Source organism: Emiliania huxleyi (genome assembly GCF_000372725.1).
Source record: "Emiliania huxleyi CCMP1516 unplaced genomic scaffold EMIHUscaffold_62, whole genome shotgun sequence".
Taxonomy (NCBI): domain Eukaryota; phylum Haptophyta; order Isochrysidales; family Noelaerhabdaceae; genus Emiliania; species Emiliania huxleyi.
In genome coordinates, this window is record NW_005197351.1 from 113,207 (window position 1) to 133,090 (window position 19,884).

At 66.6% G+C, this 19,884-nt stretch overlaps 6 protein-coding genes across 6 annotated transcripts; 3 read left to right on the forward strand and 3 right to left on the reverse strand.

The window, feature by feature from the left end:
- Positions 1-94: 94 nt before the first annotated feature.
- EMIHUDRAFT_214612 (hypothetical protein) lies at positions 95-1,390 on the reverse strand (the record flags this gene model as incomplete). The annotated part of the gene is made up of 5 exons (XM_005763683.1): positions 95-247; positions 353-430; positions 608-730; positions 941-991; positions 1,175-1,390. 5 exons carry the CDS (start codon positions 1,388-1,390, stop codon positions 95-97), a joined length of 621 nt encoding a protein of 206 aa, XP_005763740.1.
- A 1,102-nt stretch (positions 1,391-2,492) lies between these two features.
- EMIHUDRAFT_214613 (hypothetical protein) lies at positions 2,493-3,367 on the reverse strand (the record flags this gene model as incomplete). The annotated part of the gene is made up of 4 exons (XM_005763684.1): positions 2,493-2,635; positions 2,700-2,967; positions 3,073-3,131; positions 3,202-3,367. 4 exons carry the CDS (start codon positions 3,365-3,367, stop codon positions 2,493-2,495), a joined length of 636 nt encoding a protein of 211 aa, XP_005763741.1.
- A 4,011-nt stretch (positions 3,368-7,378) lies between these two features.
- EMIHUDRAFT_43170 (hypothetical protein) lies at positions 7,379-8,272 on the reverse strand (the record flags this gene model as incomplete). Its single annotated transcript, XM_005763685.1, has 2 exons — positions 7,379-7,720; positions 7,793-8,272. Coding segments are annotated over 2 exons (822 nt in total), but the record flags the coding sequence as incomplete, so codon positions are not given.
- Positions 8,273-9,640: 1,368 nt separating this feature from the next.
- Positions 9,641-11,407, forward strand: EMIHUDRAFT_214616 (hypothetical protein; the record flags this gene model as incomplete). Its single annotated transcript, XM_005763686.1, has 2 exons — positions 9,641-9,954; positions 11,380-11,407. 2 exons carry the CDS (start codon positions 9,641-9,643, stop codon positions 11,405-11,407), a joined length of 342 nt encoding a protein of 113 aa, XP_005763743.1.
- Positions 11,408-15,233: 3,826 nt separating this feature from the next.
- On the forward strand, positions 15,234-15,669 carry EMIHUDRAFT_67398 (hypothetical protein; the record flags this gene model as incomplete). The annotated part of the gene is made up of 2 exons (XM_005763687.1): positions 15,234-15,389; positions 15,457-15,669. The coding sequence occupies 2 exons, from the start codon at positions 15,234-15,236 to the stop codon at positions 15,667-15,669; spliced, it is 369 nt and encodes a 122-aa protein (XP_005763744.1).
- A 1,290-nt stretch (positions 15,670-16,959) lies between these two features.
- Positions 16,960-18,988, forward strand: EMIHUDRAFT_51512 (hypothetical protein; the record flags this gene model as incomplete). Its single annotated transcript, XM_005763688.1, has 6 exons — positions 16,960-17,295; positions 17,362-17,594; positions 17,665-17,854; positions 17,912-18,011; positions 18,383-18,511; positions 18,663-18,988. Coding segments are annotated over 6 exons (1,314 nt in total), but the record flags the coding sequence as incomplete, so codon positions are not given.
- Positions 18,989-19,884: the final 896 nt, after the last annotated feature.

Sequence of the window (19,884 nt, forward strand, 5' to 3'; positions counted from 1 at the left end):
CGGAGATCGGTACCCCCCCACCCCCCCCACCCCCCCGCCTTGTAGAAACCCTTGTCCGCTCGCCCTGTAGATGTGGCCGGCCCGCGCGCCCTCCTCACATGAGGTCGCTGCCCTGGTCGAACAGGAAGTTTGCCGCCAAGTTCTCGTTCTTGTCGCACGCCAGAAACGCCTGGATGACTATCGCTCGCTGGAAGCCGAGCGCCATGAGCCGCTGGATGGCCTCCTCGTCCTCGTCGTTGAGCTGGGCCTGCACCGCGCCCATCATGCCGCCGCCGCCGCCGCCGCCCATCCCTCCGAGCCCTCCCATCATCGCCGCCATCATCTCGGGCGTCAGGCCGAGCTGCTCCTGCACCTCGGGCGACTGCAGCATCTGCTGCACCTCGGGCGCCTGCAGCAGCTGCTGCAGCGCCTCGGGGTTCTGAAGGAGGCCCTCCAGCATCTCGGGCCGCTGCTGCAGCATCGCCTGCAGCCCGGCCGCCGCCGCCGCGCCGCCGCCGCCGCCGCCGCCGCCGCCGCCGCCGCCGCCGTCCGCGGCGCCAAAGGGAAGGGGGGCGCTGCCTCCGGTCGCGGGGCCGGGGACGGGGGCGGGCGCGGTGCCGTTGAGCACCGCGGCAAACTCGCTCGCGTTGCCCTGGATGAGGGCGAGCTGGTTCGGGTTCGACTCGCGCATCTGCCCGAGGTAGGTTTGCAGCGCCGCTTGCGGCTCGTCGGCGCTCCGCACGGCGGCAACCTCGGCGAGGAAGGCGGGGCTGGCGGCGAGCTCAGCCCAGGTGGAGGGCGCGTCGTCGCCCTCACCCTCGCCCTCGCCCTCGCCCTCGCCGCCCTCGACCTCCATCCCGCTCTCGCCGCCCTCGCCGCCCAGCCCCTCGGGGATGCCGTTCGTCAGGTACTCGACGGCGCGGTCGGCATTCATAAAAGCGGCCCGCATGGCAGCGACGACCTGGTCGCGCGGGAAGCCCATGTCGCAGAGGGACTGGATCGCGGCCGCGTGCTCCGGCGCGAACTCGGCCGGAGCCGCCGCCGCGGCCGGCGCAGGCGCCGGCTCCGCCGCCGGAGCAGCCGCCGGCACTGCGGCCGGCGCAGGCGCCGCCTCGGGCGTCGATGCGGCGGCGGCGGGCGCGGGCGTCGGGGCGGGCGCGGCCGCCGGCCGCTTGGGCTTGGCGGCCATCACGACCATGAAGTCGTTCTCCTTGATCGAGTACGAGGCGAGGTCGCGGCCGCCGTCGAGCACCTTGCCTTGGAAGATGAGCTTGATGCCCTCCGCCTCCCAGCCGTCCTTGGTGCCGTGCTCCGATGCGGCAACCAGCTCCTTGACCCGCGAGACGAGCATGTCGGGCGCGGCGTCGACGTGGAACATGGAGCCCTTGAGCGTCTTGAAGGCGACCTTCATGGCTGGAGAGGCGCCTGGCGCGGGCGCGGGGAGTCTCCTCGATCAAAGGCTCGGGGAGGGCGTCTAAACCGCCCGGCGGGCGAGGAGGAGAAGGCGATGGCGGATCGCGTGGGGAGGGAGGAGGGTTGGCAGGCGGCGGAGAGGGAGGCGGGAGGGGTGGGAGACTCCTACAACGCGGCGGATGAAGCAGGGGGTTGGGGATTGTGGCCGGTGGAGCGGGCGGGGAGAGACGGGCGGCGGAGCGGCCGAGCGGAGGCGGGGTGGGGGGTGAGGGGGTGAGGGGGATGCGGTTGGGAGTGGGATCGGCAGTGGTGGTGACGCGCGGGCGGAATGGGTGTGTGCGTGGGATGGAGCGGGACGCGGGCGGGAGAGGGCAGGACGGGTTGGAGAGGCGTTTGCGGAACAGAGCGCGGGTCGAGGGACACGTTGGTGGTGTGCGAGGCCGCGGCAAGGAGGGAACGGGAGAGGCCTCCTCTCGCGCCGAGCGGTGACACTGGTTGGCTTGCCGGGAGTCGGGAGCGCTCTCGGGCGGGGCCGGGGGAGTGCGCGCCGGGGTAGGTGGCTTCTGGTGCTCGTCTGGATGCCCTTGGGAACGCAGAAAAAGTATTGCATTTAGCCCCACTTGGCCTGTACGAGGGCATGTGCGAGAGACTGCCAGCGACAAGCTGGAGGCAGGTCGCTAGACTGAGAGGAGACCGCCAGTGGATGTGGGAGTCCACCGCGCACCGCGCTGCGAGCCTGTCGTGTCCCTTGTCAGGAGCAGGAGAGCCCCACCTGCCTGTCCCCCTGATCGTCCTTCCAAAATCCTGCTCGTGCAGGTGGGGACCCTGTCCTCGTCCCATCCCTCGTTTGGCGTGTCTGTTTTCTTTCTTTCTTTCTGTACAAGGGTTCCGGCAACCCAGAGGGGAACCAGAGGGTCCCCAGCACTTTGCGTTTCCGGAAGTTTCCCGGGAAACCAGAGGGTGTTTAAAGAAAGTGCCGTTTTCTTTCCTTCTTTACCTAATTGCTAATTGTAAATTGAGATTGCAATGGTCAGCTGCAGATACGCTGAGCAGTGCCCGTGGAATCTCGATTGGCGTTTTGTCGCACGAGGCGACTCCTCTCACACCGCGCGAGGGTTACTGGCCCGCAATGCCGCGGCCGACTCGGCATCGAGGGGGCAGTCGCGGAAGGCTTCGTTGCCGATCGTGGTGAGGCCGTCGGGCAGCGTGACGGCGGTGAGGGCGGAGCAGCGGAAGAAGGCGCCTCTGCCGATCGAGGTGAGGCTGTCCGGCAACGCGACGGCGGTGAGGGACGAGCAGCGGAAGACAGCCGTTGAAGGCGGCGACGCCGATCGAGGTGAGGCTGTCCGGCAGCGTGAGGCTGGTGAGGGCGGAGCAGCCGCCGAAGGCCCTCTCGCTGATCGAGGCGAGGCTGTCCGGCAGCGTGACGGCGGTGAGGTAGTCGCAGCCGTTGAAGGCTTCGTCGCCGATCGCGGTGAGGCTGTCCGGCAGCGTGATGCTCGTAAGGGTGGAGCACTCGTAGAAGGCGCCGCCCTCGAGTGCAATCACGCCGTTGGGTACAAGCGCGTGCCCACCCTCATCTATCGGGTACGCCGGGCCCTCCTCCTCCTCCCCCTCCTCCTCCTCCTCCTCCCCTCCCTCCCACCGCTCCATCTTTTCACGAGCCGCCGCCGCCACCACCTCCGAGTCGCTGTCCTGCACTGCCTGCAGAAACTCGAGCAGCGTCGCAAACGTCCGCGCTACGGCCTCGCCAGTGGGCTCTGGCTCTGCCGTCGAGGCTTGCAGCTTCCGCTCAAGCGCACCAGCGACACAGCGGGCAGTCAATTGTTCGCGACTTGATCATCTTGATGGTGCACAGCTCGCAGAGCGTCGCGTAGCCGCATGGCTGGTTCCGAACGGTGCGAGGGCGGCTCATGCACACGGTGCAGCTCTCGCCGTCCTCGACCTCCATTGGCTCGAAGCGCGCTGCGGACATACCGAGAGAGATGCGAGATGCAGCGAGGTTCCCCGCCCATGCAGGTTGACGAGATATGCCACGCCAGGGAGCGGTGGTCGTTTCCGCAGGCGAAAGGACAAGACGGAATTAAAAATCACCTTCGATTTTCTCGCCGCCACCACTGGGCACTTGGCCTGTACAAGGGTTTCCGGCAACCCAGCAAACCACGACATACACGCGCGGCCACCCCCCTGTGCAAGCTTGCAAAACTCAACGCAAGGCGGATGACCGATGAATGAGGCGCGCTCGCAAAACTCAACGCGCGGAGTTTCCCCCCCATATTATTGAAGGCACAGAATGAGAAAGCCGCGAGTGAATAACACAGTCCTACATGCACATGCACATGCATATGTCCTGGTAGCATATCGCACAACGACGATCAATCACAGTCACAAACAGAAAGAATTTTACAACAAAGCTCCCTCGCACAACACTGACAGACAGAAAGAAAGAAAGCTCGGAAAAAGCCAGCCAGCGCAGCCGCCCATCGATCGCGCTGGCGCTGGCGCTCGCATCGACTCAGATCACCTCCGCCCGTCCGGGACAGAGCTTCGCATTGCACACGTGCACACACCTTCATGCGATTTTCGCCCATGCGCGGGCGCGGGTACCCCCCCCCCCCCCCCTCTCTCTGCCCAGCGAGAGTTAGTTGTCCGGGACTCGAGTCCGGGACGCCTCCTTCTTATACCCTTTGTCTGGGACTCGAGTCCGGGACGAAAAACGCTCGTAATGGCAAGCCAACGCACGAATCAACGGACAACGTTGCAGGCGGCGCTCGAGAAAGTCAATCAAACTCGGCGCCCGTGTCGCGGACCGCCAAGTAGTACTCCGACACACAGTCATCGACGCGAACAACCCCAAGGAACGCCCAGCCCCGCTGGGACAGCCCCGCGCTGCCATCCGCACGCCGATCTCACGACCGTCCAGCCCTGCGCACAGGTATGCTGCTCCTCGCGATTGCCGTGTTGCCCGCGCTGCCGACACCACCGCCACCCACTTGCGTCATGGTCTCGCGCGGGCAGGGCGGCTGTGGTGGCTACCCGTACATGGTCGATGGCTTGACCGGCACCGCTGACGACGCCATCAGCTACTGCCTCGCGAACCCTGCATGCATCAAGGTGCAATGGGACTCGACGGGCAACATCTACCCGAGCGACTCCGACAGTTCGGTGCAGGACCGCGAGCCGAACGGGCACAATGGCTGGATCTGCCGGTTCAAGGAGTGCTCTCCGCCGTCCGCGTCACCATTGTTCCAACAGACACGAGGCTACACCGGACCCTTTGCGGCAGTCCCCGACTTCAACCTTGGAGCCGATGATTTTGTCATCGAAATGGACGTCACGCCTCAGACTCCAGGCATGAACCAACACGGCGGGACTATCATTGGCCGCCATCAGTCAGGCGTTGCACTTGGATGGGCGCTGATTTTGACCAACTCTCTGCACGTTGTCCTGACACTGTACGGCGCCACGGGATACGACATGAGGGCGCCCCCCTGGAAGCCGGCCTGCGTGCAGGACGACGTCACCTTCCTGGGCTGGTGGGGCGGCGAGCTCATGTCCGCTCGCGCTCTCACGGTCGGCCAGAAGCAGCGAGTGGTGTTCTCGCGTCGTGGCCAAGACCTCTCCTTGTACGTGGATGGCAGCGAGAGCTGCAAGGCCAGCCTGGACTCCTACACCGACCCGAGTGGCTTTGTTCCGGTGAGCATCGGCGCGCACTACATCGGCGACCAGCTCACTAAAGCGCCATTCTTTGGCAAGATCGAAAACACCGTCGTCAAGCGCGGGAGTGAAGCATCGTCACCGCCGCCGCTCTCTCCGTCCCCGCCACCGCCGTCCCCGCCACCCCCATCGCCGTCTCCGCCGCCGCCATCCCCGCCTCCGCCATCCCCACCTCCGCGTTCGCCGCCGCCGTCACCGCCACCGCCGTCCCCACCGCCGTCACCGCCACCGCCGTCGTCCCCACCGCCGTCACCACCACCGCCGTCGTCCCCACCGCCGTCACCGCCCCCGCCGCCTCCCTCGCCACCACCGCCGTCGCCACCGCCACCCTCGCCGCCACCCCCCTCGCCGCCGCCGCCCTCGCCGCCACTTCCCTCGCCACCGCCGCCGTCGCCGCCACCTCCCTCGCCACCGCCGCCGTCGCCGCCACCACCATTGTTCCAACAGACACGAGGCTACACCGGACCCTTTGCGGCAGTCCCCGACTTCAACCTTGGAGCCGATGATTTTGTCATCGAAATGGACGTCACGCCTCAGACTCCAGGCATGAACCAACACGGCGGGACTATCATTGGCCGCCATCAGTCAGGCGTTGCACTTGGATGGGCGCTGATTTTGACCAACTCTCTGCACGTTGTCCTGACACTGTACGGCGCCACGGGATACGACATGAGGGCGCCCCCCTGGAAGCCGGCCTGCGTGCAGGACGACGTCACCTTCCTGGGCTGGTGGGGCGGCGAGCTCATGTCCGCTCGCGCTCTCACAGTCGGCCAGAAGCAGCGAGTGGTGTTCTCGCGTCGTGGCCAAGACCTCTCCTTGTACGTGGATGGCAGCGAGAGCTGCAAGGCCAGCCTGGAATCCTACACCGACCCGAGTGGCTTTGTTCCGGTGAGCATCGGCGCGCACTACATCGGCGACCAGCTCACTAAAGCGCCATTCTTTGGCAAGATCGAAAACACCGTCGTCAAGCGCGGGAGTGAAGCATCGTCACCGCCGCCGCTCTCTCCGTCCCCGCCACCGCCGTCCCCGCCACCCCCATCGCCGTCTCCGCCGCCGCCATCCCCGCCTCCGCCATCCCCACCTCCGCGTTCGCCGCCGCCGTCACCGCCACCGCCGTCCCCACCGCCGTCACCGCCACCGCCGTCGTCCCCACCGCCGTCACCACCACCGCCGTCGTCCCCACCGCCGTCACCGCCCCCGCCGCCTCCCTCGCCACCACCGCCGTCGCCACCGCCACCCTCCCAGCTAGCTCTTCTTTGCGAACCCGTCCGGTTGCCAAGGCTATCTCTCCGCCTTGCCAGAGGCTCTGATTGTGAATAGTGGAGGTCTCAAGTGGTGGCCAGAGTTATTCTCCGGTCCTCCTTCTATTGTTTATATATATCGTTCGTCGGCCTACACAGACCCTTTTGCCGCGAAACCGGGCAAGGCCGGGAACCACGGAACCACCGTTCCACGTTCCCATATGTGCGGCGAGACCCGAGGTGCGACGCTCCGAGGAGCCCTGGGTTGGTCCTGGGCTGTGGAATCCTTGTTTCGGACTTGTCACATGACACGGTCCCCGGGAGGATGCAAAAAAGGTGCAAAAAATCAGGGTGACCAGTCGCTTCCCGCGAGGAGCAAGCGCCTCTTCCCGCGATGGTCGTCGCCGCGCCAGCACTGTCCACGGCCGCCAAGCGCGCGTGCTCGTCCTCGGCTGGTTCGGAAGCACGCCTAGCGCTATGAGGCACGAGAGCGGCTACGAAGAGGACATTGACGACAGAAAGAAAATTGCCGCGGGCCTGGGGAGCTAAAGTAGATCACAAAGAAATGCGCTATACCGGGACGGCGCACAACGGGCCGCGCAGCTGTGGTCGACAGCTGGGCGGCGGACGCCTCAGCTCCCTCGTCGCTCCATCTCTAGGCCTGGACTCTCCGCCATGTGACCCATGAAGTCGGCCCCGACGACGCAGGGCTCGACGATGCGACGCGCGGCAGCCACCCTTGGGCGCGCCTTCTTCTGCAACGCCTTGGCCTCGCGGTGCATCTGCTGGAAGGCTGCAAAGACCGCGCGCCCCTCCTCCTCGGTGCCCCCCGCGGCGACGACCCACTTGCACACGTCGAGCTCCCACTCGCACGCGAGCAGCTTTCCCGAGAGGCGCGCGAAGCAGCTCGCGAAGTGGGCGTACCGGCCGCCGTCGAGCGCCTCGCACCACGCCACGACCCTGGCCGCCGGCCACCTCTCGACGTCGCTGAAGCCCGCCCGCTCCTTGTCGGCGCGGCTCGTCTCGACCATCTGCGCGGCGTACTCGAGCGTGTTGAGCGTCTGCCTCCCCTGCGAGCGAGGAGGCGCGACGTGCGCGAGGAAGCAGAGGGCCGACGGCGTCGCGCCGGCGTCGACGAAGCACGACTTGAGGACCGTCGTCAGCTTGGAGCGGCGGTACGGCACGTGGGAGTCGTCGCCGTGCCGCGCCTTGAGCAGCTGCAGCCGGATGCAATCCTTGAGGTGCCCCAGAGAGGCGTTGATCGCCTTCATCTCCTCGACCCGCTCGGCGTCCTCGGTGATCGCGGTCTGCTTGCGCTCCGAGCCAGCGAGATCGACGAGCCGCAGCGACCCACCCTCCACCTCCGCTCCCTCGCCGCCGCCCTCGCCGCCGCCCCCGCCGCCGCCCTGGCCGCCGCCCTTGGCGCGCTCGCCGCCGCCGACGACGACGACGACGCGCAGCACACAGATCGCATGGGAGCGCGACGAGCAGTCGTTTGCATTCGTCGGCGCGGTGGCGCGCGCGGCGTTGCCTGCGGCGAGGACAGCGCCGACGGCCTCGACCGACGCGGCCGCCGCCTCGTGCGCCCCGCACACGACCGTCTCTCCCGTCCCGTCGTCGCGCAGGGCCAGCTCTGCTCGCTGCTCGTGCAGCAGGTCGTAGCAGCGCTCGCCCCGCAGCTCGACGAAGGAGATGCGCAGCTCGCGGACCGACGGACCGGCGGCGGCCTCGTCAGAGAGCAGCGCAGCGGCGCACAGCCGCTGCATGGCCGTCATCGTGTGCGTCTTGCCCGAGCCGGTCGCGCCATACGCCAGCACTGTCGACGAGCCGCCGCGCAGCGCGAGAGCAACGAGCGGGGACACCGCGGCATCAAAGACGGCATTGCTGCTCGCGCCCGGCCCAAAGACCCTGTCCGGCTTGAAGACGCGCGCCGCCATCTTGCCTGTCGGCCGCCCCAACTTACGCGCCTCCGAGAGGACGTGCACCTTGCCGGAGACCTCGTCGGCAACGAGCGCATCGTACTCGAACTGAGCAAAGGAGACGGCAGTGTTGCCGGGGATGCGCTGCCCGAGCGCGACCCGCTCGCGGGCGAGCAATGACCGCACGCGGACGCACACGCTGCTCGTGCTCGGCGCTCTGGCTGGCGGCGGCGGCGAAGCTGCCGACTTGGCCAGGATAGCAGAGTGAACCGCGGCCGATTTGGCTTGCCAGTCGATGTCTGCCTCCGCCACCGCCGTCGTCGCCGCCTCCGCCTCCGCCCTTCCCGTCCGTGCAAAGTCAAGCTCAGGACGCAGGCTGACTGAATTTAGGGCCCACGAGACAGGCGGTTGATGCGGAGACCGGGGGGAGGGCTCTGGCATCGGCGAAGCCTCGCAGCCTGGGCCCGAAGACCAAGTAACACTTGGAGCGCAAGCCGCAGCGTGTTTCTTCCTCTTCGCCGTTCACGGATTTCAACAAAACTTTGGCAAATCTCTTGTGAGTTTGTGTCTTTGTGTCGCTCCAAGGTGCCGTCACCTCCTTCCCGCGTCCACCCATACCGCGCCGGTGTCCAGTCCGGGCAGCAGCCTGACTGTTGAGCACTTGAGCACTGGATAGGGTCGATTCCGCATGGTACGGGACCCCTCGATCGTCTCGCCCTCCCTCACTGGTGCGTTCATTGGGGGGGGTCATAACAAACACGGTACAGGATCGAGGTGCACGCTGCCGAAGCAGTGTCGTCCCCCCTCTCCCCGACGGCGATGGCGGTGTGACCGATCGAGCTACAAGAGGAGCTTGTTCAGCATTATCCGGGGGGGTCGAGCAGTCCCTCACTTCTCCACAATGGGTGAGCCTCAGGCCTGACTGTTCTTCACCTTGCCGGGTTCTATTTCTTATTCCTATCGTTGGGTGCGTTTCTATCTCTCGAGGTTCTCGAGGTGGTGATGCCTTTCCCTGAGAACGCACACAACGCCTCGTGTGTAATGCCCTGTGTTCCGCGAGTGCGTGTGCCCCGTCGTCCATGCTAGGACGTGTGTAACACTGACTGACTGACTTTCGATGTGGCGGAGTATATTCGGCGGGACTGAGATCGGAAAAAAAAATTTTTTAGACCTCCCTTTGTTTTCCCCATGGCCTCCCCCATCTCGATCAGGCGCTCGTCGTGCGAGACGAAGACGACGCCGGAGTCAACGCATGAGACATGGGGGCGGGTGGGAGCACTTGGAGCACTTGGAGCTAGGCGTTACTCTACTCATATGGTCATATTCACAGCTGCTCCCGCTCGAGAGCTCGCGACCTACCCGCCATCGGCCATGGCCTCCCATCGCATCGGCGCCCGCGTCTCGGGCCTCTCGCCAGCGCAGCTGTGCGCCATCATCGAGGCGCAGGCGGGCGCGAGCGACGCCGCGCTGCGCGTGGCGGAGGAGGGCCTCTCGACAGCGCAGCTGTGCGCCATCATCGAGGCGCATGCGAGCGCGAGCGCCGCCGCGCTGCGCGTGGCGGAGGAGCACGCCGCACGGCTCGTGGAGCAGCCCGAGTGGGTGCTCTCCGAAGTCCTCCTCTCGCCGGACCTCGCTCCGCACATCCTCGCCCAGCTGCCGACCAAGGAGCACGCCGTCAAGGGGACGTGCCGCGCGTGGCGTCGCGGCTGGAAGGAGACGCTGAAGAAGCGCGAGAGGCCGCGCCTGCTCGTGTTCGGCGGCCAAGACAGCAACGACAGGCTCCTCAACTCGCTGGAGCGGTACGACCCGTCCACGAATGCGTGGGAGGAGGAGGCTGTGGCGCCGATGCCGACGGCACGCTGGGGCGCGTGCATGGCGGCCATCGATGGCAAGCTCTACTCGGTGGGCGGCCAGAATTTTGCTGACGTCGCTCCTTTGAACGCGGTGGAGCGGTACGACCTGACTACGAAAGCATGGGAGGCGGTGGCGCCGATGGCAGAGGCGCGTTACGGCCACGCCGTCGCGGTGCTCGACGGCACGCTGTACGCTGTGGGCGGCTTGAACGACGACGACGGCAGCCTCAGCTCGGTGGAGCGGTACGACCCGGCGCTGGATGCGTGGGAGGCAGTGGCGCCGATGGCAGAGGTGCGGTATTTTCACGCCGTGGCGGTGCTCGACGGCAAGCTGTATGCTGCTGGCGGAGGCTCGGTGGAGCGGTACAACGCGTCTACGAATGCGTGGGAGGCGGTGGCGCCGATGGCGGAGGCGCGGAGCTATCCCGGCATGGCGGTGCTCGACGGCAAGCTGTATGCTGTGGGCGGCATAAACGATGAGGTGGGCGGCTGGCTCAGTTCAGTCGAGCGGTACGATCCGGCGCTCGATGCGTGGGAGGAGGTGGCGCCGATGGATTCGTTTCGACACAACTTCGCGGTAGCGGTGCTCGACGGCAAGCTGTACGCTGTGGGCGGCGACTCCTTCACCAAACGCTGGCTCAGATCAGTCGAGCGGTACGATCCGGCGCTGAATGCGTGGGACACGGTGGCGCCGATGGGGGCGGGGCGGATCGGTTGCATTGCCCTGTGAGCGCACAGCGGACCGCGGGAGCCTAAGATCGACACTCGAGGTGCGCTGCCCGCCGAGCGGGGAACCTCCAGCCTCCACCCCTCTCTCTCCATGGACCATGCTCGCTGCGGACTGCTCCGCTCTCTCTGACTCTGATATGATGCACCCTCGAGGCCTCGTACTGGCACACAGCCACCCGGCACACAGCCAAGAAGAAATCTCTCTCTCACAGCCACCAGCCCGCGCAGCCACGCTCGGCGTTTTCTAAGTGTCGTAAAATTCTTTCATCCGGCATCCTTCCGCCGAACGGGACGAGCGCGCCAAAATCATGAGGCGACACGGTCCTGGCGTGAGCGGCGGCGGTCGAGACCTCACCCTTCCTCTGGGCCGGCGCGGGGGCCCCAGAGGGTGTCCATGCGGGGGGGAGATGGGGTCCCCTGGCCCGCCGCAGGCGCCGATTTTTTGGATTTTTTCTTTTTTCGCGATTTTTTACTTGTTTTCATGGGAATTCGGCGTACTTGCGGCCATGCTATCACGCCTTGCGACAGCCTGTCGGCGCTGCTGACCGTGCCATGATGCACAATTGATCACCTGCATAGCTCGCGGCCTTAGTATCAAGCATTCAGTGACGACCTGATCGTACGGCCAGTAGGAAGGTGTCCTTCCAGCTGCGTGCACGCTTCTGGCGCAATGCGCGTCACCTCGGATTGGCTGCTGGCACTCTCGAGGCTATGCCTACACAGCCTCGCGCGCATGGGCAGTCAAGAGGGACCACGCACCTTCTCAGGACAGCGCCGGTGCCTCTCTCTTGGACCGGCAAACTTGGTGGTCTCGTGTCACCAATGTGGGACCAGTGCGGCATCGCGCCGATCGACAGCTCTGAACTGCGCCTCACCACTGACCGGGAAGGCCGCCAAGTGGGCCAGCACAGGTCGCACATTGTGGCAGCAGTCAGCAGTGCATGGCTGATAGCTAGAGCAGCAGCGTCAGGGTCGCAGGGTCGGATCGTGTCAAGCCTCTCGCCCGGCCGGCCGCGTGCAGACGTCGGCCTGTCTGCTGTCTGGAGTGATCTGTCGGCGGTCAGTACGACCGATCAGGTCGGAGTTTTCTGATGGTTAGAGGGTCTATCTGTATGTACTCCTCGAGATCTCTCCAAATCTGCCCTCTGTTAGACCGGGTTAGATCGGGAAGTTGGTGCTAGTAGAGACTAGTAGAGCCGGAGCCCCGTTTCCGCACTGCGGCGCGGCGCACGGTGCCTCCGGGGGGCCCCGCGCCGGCCCAGAGCACCCTTCGGGCCGACGACCCAACCTCTACCACTCGAACAACCCAACTTCGGCCCCGCTCGGACAACCCAACTCCACGGGGTGTGCCGAGGGGGGGCTGGGTGGGCGGTAAGCCGTCATTGCCCGGCGCTGCTTGCAGCGCTCTGGGTGGTAGTGGCGGCGCTCCAAGAGTGGTGCTCTTGGGAAGAGGTTCCTCCTTTCCGCTCCCCCCCCGCAAGGCGCGAGACACACACCAACCCAACCCAACACCAAACAACCCCACTCAAAGCACGATTCTCAAGTTGGGCCCTCAGACTGACCACACGGGCCGAAGCGACATTGCTAAAAATCTCTCTCTCCGAAGCGGGATTACTCGAAAAGAAAAATTTCACGAACAAGATCCTGCCAAGGCAGACGGGTTTGATTGAGACGGGTGTTAGGAGCCAAAAAGAATTTAAACAAGAACTCTCTCTCTCAGCAGACAGGGCCAAAAAGCTCCTCATCGCAAACCCTGTCAGCAGAGTCCTCCTACGGGAATGTGCGTTAGAGCAACACACACTGAAAAAGAATTCGCGCGGCGCTCGCTCGCTCGCTCGCAGGGCCGTGGAATGGCGTCCTCCTCCTCGACCGCCGCGCCGCTCGTGCGGGCTCACGCGCTCGCCGTTGCGGCCGAGGACCTGCACGACGAGGGCCGCTGGCGCGAGGCGGCGCAGAAGCTAGAAGCGGCGGCCGAGCAGTACGTTCGAGCGACCCTCACCACTTCCGACGTGGCGTCGCTGCAGTCGCTACGGCTGCTGGCGATCTCGCACTCGCAGCGCGCCCACGAGCTGCGCTGCCGCATCACGCTGTGCGACGCGCACGAGGAGGCGGCCGCGGCCGCGGCGCCGCCTCCGCCGGCGCCGCCTCCGCTCACCGCTTCGGCTGAGGCGGCCGAGGGCGGCGCAGGGAGCGGGAGCGGCGAGGGCCGCGGGAGCTTCGGCACGCACTCCGGGAGCGGCGGCGCGGCGACGAACGCCGCGCTCTCGCGGCTCGGCTCGCACCTCATGTCCACGCTCGAAGCGCTCCACTTTGGCGCTGAAGAGCTCGCGTGCGCCGAGCTGCTGCTCCCTCCGCAGTCGGCGTCGTCGTCGCGCATCTCGCTTGGCGGAGGGCTGCTCACCGACTCGTACTGCGTCGTGCCGCCCTGCAGCGGCGAGCGCTCGCCCGCGGGCGCTGCTGCCTCTGCCGGCGCCGCCGGAGGAGCGGCCGGAGGCGCGCGGAGGACAGCGGGAGCGGCAACCCTTCGGGCAAGCCGTATGGCCCAGCGCCAGCCCTCCTCGCCCGCAGGCGGGGAGCACGACGAGCGGCTGCGCGCGCAGCTCGCCGTGCTGACGGGCGAGAAGGCCGCCCTCAAGCAGCGCTGCGCCGAGATGCAGGCCGCGCTGGCAAAGGTTCAGCGGCGCGGCAGCCCGCGCCTGTGTCGAGCCTGTCTGCTGTGAGAGAGAGTTGTCTTGTTTGAAGGTGCAGCGGCGCGGCTCGGAGCAGCTCCGCCTCGCGAAGAAGGCACTAGGCCCTGGCCCTGACCCTCACCCTCACCCTCACCCTCACCCTCGCCCTCACCCTCGCCCTCACCCTCACCCTCACCCTCACCCTCACCCTCACCCTGGACCCTAGCTCACACAAACCCCACACCGGCGGATAGGCACACCTCGGGCCCTCTTGCACTCCTCCTCCCGCCTGCCCGGCTGCCTCCTCAGGCGCTCTCCGTCGTGCGCGAGGTCCACTCCGCGCCAAGGCCCGACCCTCGCGCCACCCGCCCACGTCCTTCCCCACGCCCGGTGACACGTCCGTGAACGTCCGAGACCCGTCCCGCAGGCCCGACCTCGCGCCGCCCGCCGCCGCCGAAATCAAGTCGCTGCGCGCGCAGCTCGAGGCGGCGCACGCGGCGCAGCGGCAGCAGGCGGAGGTGGTTCGCAAGTACGAGTCGCGATGGGCGCAGCTCAAGGCCTCGGCGCGGCGCAAGCAGCAGCTCAAAGACCAGCAGGCGGCCGCGGCGGCGCAGCTCGGCTCCTCGCAGGCGCAGGCGCCGCCGCAGCTCGCCGCGGCGCCGGGATCACCCTCCGGCGCCTCCGCGCCGCCGCGTCGCGCGCACTTTGGCGCGCTCGTGCACAGCTTCGCGGCGGGGTGAAAAGTTCCGGTGTGGTGTCTGAGGGGCGAGGGTGTGTCACTGAATCGCCCCAGCTGACCGAACACTCGCCTCCCAGCTGTGTCGAACTAACGTGTCGGGGCCGAGAGACCGCGGTGTGTCGTGGCTCGTGCACCATGACGCCGACCGTCCGGTGTGTGGACTCCATCCACCTATCTCAGGCGTCAGGGGACAGGGCCGGTCAGGCGGGCCGCAACACCGGAAACTACTCTGAGAAAGCAGAAGAGTCGCTTTTTCCCACAATGTGGCGAGTGTCGTGTGTCGACATATAGGACACGTGCATGGACGATGACGGAATTCTTAAAGAGATAAAAGAGCGGGAAATAGTAAATAGAGGTGATCAGGTTGTCCACACGAGGGTTGTGATGATATTGGCGACCAGCATCTGCGCGTGCGGCCGCCGACGAGCGTCGGGAAGTAGCGTGGAAAGAGATGCACGTAGATTGGCCGATCGTAACTTCTAACTAGCGCGATCAGATTCGTAAAGGCGGTGTAGAGGAACAGCCGCTGTGGCGGTCGACCGTGGATACTCCCGAGCCCTGCTCCATCCGTTGCGCGGAGAGGTCGCCGATGACGCCACGAGCAGTGGCGGCAGCGAATGTGGTCCGAAGCGGATTGGCAGCCGCCCACCACGATTTCATCTGTTTCGTGCCCCCGCTTGTAACTGTTTCGTGCGCCCGCTTGTAAAATTCTTACTGCACGGTGTCGAAACTCTCGAAACCTCCACCTTCGACTCTTTTCTACGATTGGCTCAGGCGACAGCGGCGAGTACACCCGCAAGCATACCCAGGGCATTGTGCAGCGTTGTGTCAGTCCGTGCCGAGCGTTGTGCGAGACGACCATGCTATCCAGAGCCGCAACCAGAGCCGCAGCGCGACGCTCTCGTATTGCGCAGCTCGCCAGACGTTGCTGCAGCACCTTCCAGACCTCGCACACCGGCCTGATGATGCGAGACATGACGCCGCTGCCGCCAGAGGACGCGGTGCGGCCGGCCAGAGGCGAAGAGGTGGAGGTGAACTACGTAGGCAGGCTTGAGGACGGCTCCGTCTTCGATTCGACCGAGCAGCGCGGCCCGTTTCGGTTCACCCTCGGCCGCGGCCAGGTGATCAAGGTGCGTTGAGCATTTGATGCGCCTGCCGTCGGCCTTCACACAGAAGGCCCGCGCAAATGAACCGTAGGGCTGGGACGAGGGCGTCGCGAGCATGCGCGCAGGCGGGAGGAGGGAGCTCATCATACCGCCACACCTTGGCTACGGGCCGCGAGCGATGGGGCCAATCCCGCCGAACTCCACCCTCTTCTTCGAGGTTGAGCTTCTCCGCGTCGTCCCTCCTAATGGCGGCCTTCTCGGCCGGCTCGCCACGCTCGCCAAGGCACTGCCCTTCCTAAAGTGAGCTTAGTCACAGTTCGCCCAGCTCGCCGACGCCGTCACCCGCCAGCCGTGTTGAGAGACGTGATTCCGGCGGAGGGTTTCTGCACAAAGACGAACGAGAAAGCGGACAAAAACCAAACAATTCTGTCTGAGTAGGGGAGAGACGGAGAGGAGAGTCATTGAGCCGCTTGGCACCAGCCGGGCAGTGTGGGTTTGTGGGCCCGGCGCCCGGGGCCTTCCTTGGTTTTGCCCTTCAGGGCCTTGCGCCTTGCCCTTGGCATCAGCCGGGCGTGTTGATTTGGCCTTGGCATCAGCCCTGGAAGGCGGGCACGCGGGAAATGCACACGCGCGCCAAAGGGGCGCAGCACCGACCTAACCCGTCGGAGGTGGGGGGAAGGGAGTCCCCCGGGTCCTGCGTGAGCGCGAGAGTAACCCCGGAAGAGGGCTGAAGATGAGCGGTGCGCGCAGGGGTCGGCGTGGAGGGCGAGGAACGCGCCGCGCGGGGGCGCCGCCTCACCGGCCTTCGCCAACGCCTCAAAAGTGGCGCAGAGTGAGGCGGCGCACGGCGCACCGGGCGAGCACGTGAGCCCCGTGCGCCGTGGCTCCAACCGGGCCCTTGGCTTTTTTGAGCAGGTGTGCCGCCGCGCGAGCGACGCTCCGAGATCGCCCGAGATAGCGCGGCGCGGCGGTGGGTGGGGGGGGGGGAGTGGCGTGGCGTGGAGCCCCGAGATCGCGCGAGATCGACCGAGATCGCGCGGCGCGGTCCGAGATCGCCCGAGATCGCGCGATTCTGCAGCACCGCGGCACTCGGCGAGGCGGATGGGTTGGGAGCGAGGGGGCGCAAGTGTGCAGTGCGGTAGATGGCCAGCTCGGGGCGCGTGAGCCGGACTTGTGAGCCGCTCGGCTTTCATTTCTCTCTGCGTTCTCGCACATGCGACATGGAGTGCGAGGTATCTCGTCTGTCGCCGTCCCAAACTGTCACTCCCCTTTCTCCCGGCCGGGGTGGGGCGCGCGCGGGGGCGGCGGGTGTGCGGGATGTCTGTGGGCCCGAGAGCGATATCTTGGTTTGTTTCCTAACATCGAAGGGTGCTCAAAAAACAAACAAGTACCGAAAGTGGCAACCTGCTGGCGCCTGGGCGGTGGCTGCTGCTGCATCTACCGGCCCGGTGCCAGTCGTGACGGTCGAGGCGGCGCCCTCAGTGTGATCCCTCATTCTACTAAATCGATGCCAACCGGCCAGCAGCTCGCTCTATCCGGCGCGGCACTCGCCGCGCTGACCGCCTGGACGGTTCGGCTGCGGCAGGAGAAGGGTTGGGAGGAGACGCTCGAGCGAGTCGCCAAAGGCGTCGTCGTCGTGCGAGTCAATTCGGTGATGGCCTTCGATATGAACGAGAGAGGCTTCTCGCTCGCAACCGGCTTCGTCGTGGACAAGGCGCTCGGCATCATCCTCACCAACCGCCACGTCGTGACGACCGGTCCGGTCACCGCCGACGCCGTGCTGCACAACAAGGAGGAGATCGAGCTCACTCCGCTGTACGCCGACCCGGTCCACGACTTTGGCTTCTTCAAGTACGACCCGGCCGACGTCCGCTTCATGGAGCTTCAGGAGATCCCGCTCGCCCCGTCCGAGGCTCGGGTCGGGCTCGAGGTGCGGGCGAAGAGAGGAGAGGAGAGACAGGCTCGCACCCACAGCCCCGCGCCTGCCACGCGACAGGTGCGGGTGGTCGGCAACGACGCGGGCGAGAAGATCTCCATCCTCTCGGGCACGATCGCCCGCCTCGACCGCGCCGCGCCCAACTACGGCTCGCACACGTACAACGACTTCAACACCTTTTACTTCTCGTGCGCCTCGAATACCTCGGGCGGCTCCTCGGGCTCGCCCGTGGTGAACGCCTCGGGCCGCGCCGTCGCCCTCAACGCGGGCACCAGCACCAAGTCGGCCTCCTCGTACTGCCCGCCGCGCCAGCAGCCGGGAGAGGAGCGGCCACGGTCGGCACCCGGGCCGCGCTGCGACTAGGTACTACCTGCCTCTGCAGCGGCCCGCGCGTGCCCTGGCGCTGCTGCAGAAGGCCCTGCTCGCAGGCAGGGGGGCGGGCCGCGCGTGCGTGCCCCGCGGCACGCTCGGCGTGGTGCTGCAGCACCGCGCATTCGGCGAGCTCAAGCGGCTCGGGCTGCGGCGCGAGACGGAGGCGAGGCTGCGGCTTTCTGTCGGTGCCACGTGGCGTGACACTGCGTGGACATGTCCCGGCAGGCGGGAGACGGAGGCGGCGGTGCGCGGCTCGCTGCCCGGCGAGACGGGCATGCTCGTCGTCGACCAGATAGTGCCTGCCGGGCCGGCGGAGGGCGCGCTGGAGCCGGGGAACTGTGGAGCCTGGGGACATGCACAGGAAGTGTCTAGAAGTGTCTAGGCGCGCTGGAGCCGGGGGACGTGCTCCTCTGCTTTCTCTCTCTCTCTCTTCACACCTCCCCGCTGTGAACAGGCGTGCTGGAGCCGGGGGACGTGCTCCTCGCGGCGAGCGGCAGCGACCCGGCCGGCGGCGCGCCACTGAACGGCTCGTCGCGCGCGCCCTCCTCGCGCGCCTCCGCGCCGTTCTGCACGTCCTTCCTGCGTTTGGAGGAGCTCTCCTAGACGCTTCCTAGACGCTTCCTAGACGCGGCCTAGACACTTCCTGCGGCTGGAGGAGAAGCTCGACTCGAGGCGAGGCGGTGGGGAGGCCGTCCCGTCACACGCGCAGCCTGCCTGTGGTCACTTCCTAGACACTTCCTGCCTTGTGGCCAGGAGCTGCTCGACGAGAGGCCGGGCGAGGCCGTCTGGCTTACCCTGCAGCGGGGAGGCGTCGAGAAGGCGCGAGAAGATGCTGTGCGTCTTCGGCCGCTCTGCCAAGAGCCCTCCTCCTCACGCCGCCACGCCGTGCGCAGGTGGAGCGGCTGGCTGTGCTCGACCTGCACGCGCTCTCGCCTGCGAGCGTGCTCGAGGCGGGCGGCTGCACCTTCCACTCCCTGAGCTACCAGCAGGCGCGCCACCGGAGCATGCCCCGACACTTCCTCGACCCCTTCACAGACCCTTCCTCGAGCCTGCCGTCGAGCAGGCGCGCAACTGGAACATGCCTCCGGGAGGCGTGCACGTCGCCTTCTCGGGCTACATGCTCTCGAACGCAAACGTGCCGAGCCGGGCCGTCATCTCCGAGCTCAACAACTGCAAGACGCCAGACTTGGACGCCTTCACCTCCGTCTTCCTCTCCCTGCCGCACGGCGCCCGCGTGCCGGTGCGGTACCGCCTCCCGTACTCGCACCACACCGAGCGGCTCGCCGTCCTCGACGTCGAGCGGACGTGGTTCGCTGGGGAGCGGTACGACCTCGACGCGCTCTCCTCACGCTGGACCTGCTCCACGCTGCCTCCTCCGCCGCCGCCGCCGCCTCCGGTGCCGCAGCGGGTCGCCTTCGCCGTCGCAGGCCCGCCAGAGGTGCGCGCAGTCACACCGTCCCTCGTGCGCGTGCTCTTCGACATCCCGTACCAAATCGACGGCGTGGCGGGCCTCAAGTACGCCGGGATGGGCGTCGTCGTCGACGCGGCGGTCGGTCTCGTGCTCGTCGACCGCAACACGGTGCCCGTCGCGCTCGGCGCGTGCCGCACCCGGAGTATGCACACACCCTTCCTGGACCCTTGCTGGACCCTTCCTGGAACATGCCTTCGAGCAGGCGCGTGCCGGATCGAGTTCGCCTCGACGGTCGAGGTGCCTGCCGTCACCGCCTTCCTCCACCCGACCCACAACATCGCCCTCGTGAGGTGCGGCCCGGAGGGCGGTGCTCGATGAGGTGCCAGGAAGGGTCTAGGAAGTGTCTAGGAAGTGTCTAGGTACGACCCGGCGCTGCTCTGCGGCGACAGCGTCAGATCCGCGACCCTCTCGCCCACGCCGCTCGAGGTTGGCGAGGAGTGCATGTTCGTCGGCCTGCCTCGCCAAGACGCGGCGCTGCCCGTCTTCCAGCAGAGCGTCGTCCGCGAGACGTGCGTGATGGAGGCGCGCGACGCCTCCCCGTCCCCTCCTAGTCACTTCCTGTCACAGACACTGTCTAGACACTTCCTAGACACTTCCCGTCACCTCCTAGTCACTTCCTGTCACCAGACACTGTCTAGACACTTCCTACGGGCGGAAGCGCGGCATCGCGTCCGTGCCTCCTAGACACTTCCTAGACACTTCCTAGACACTTCCTAGACACTTCCTAGACACTTCCTAGA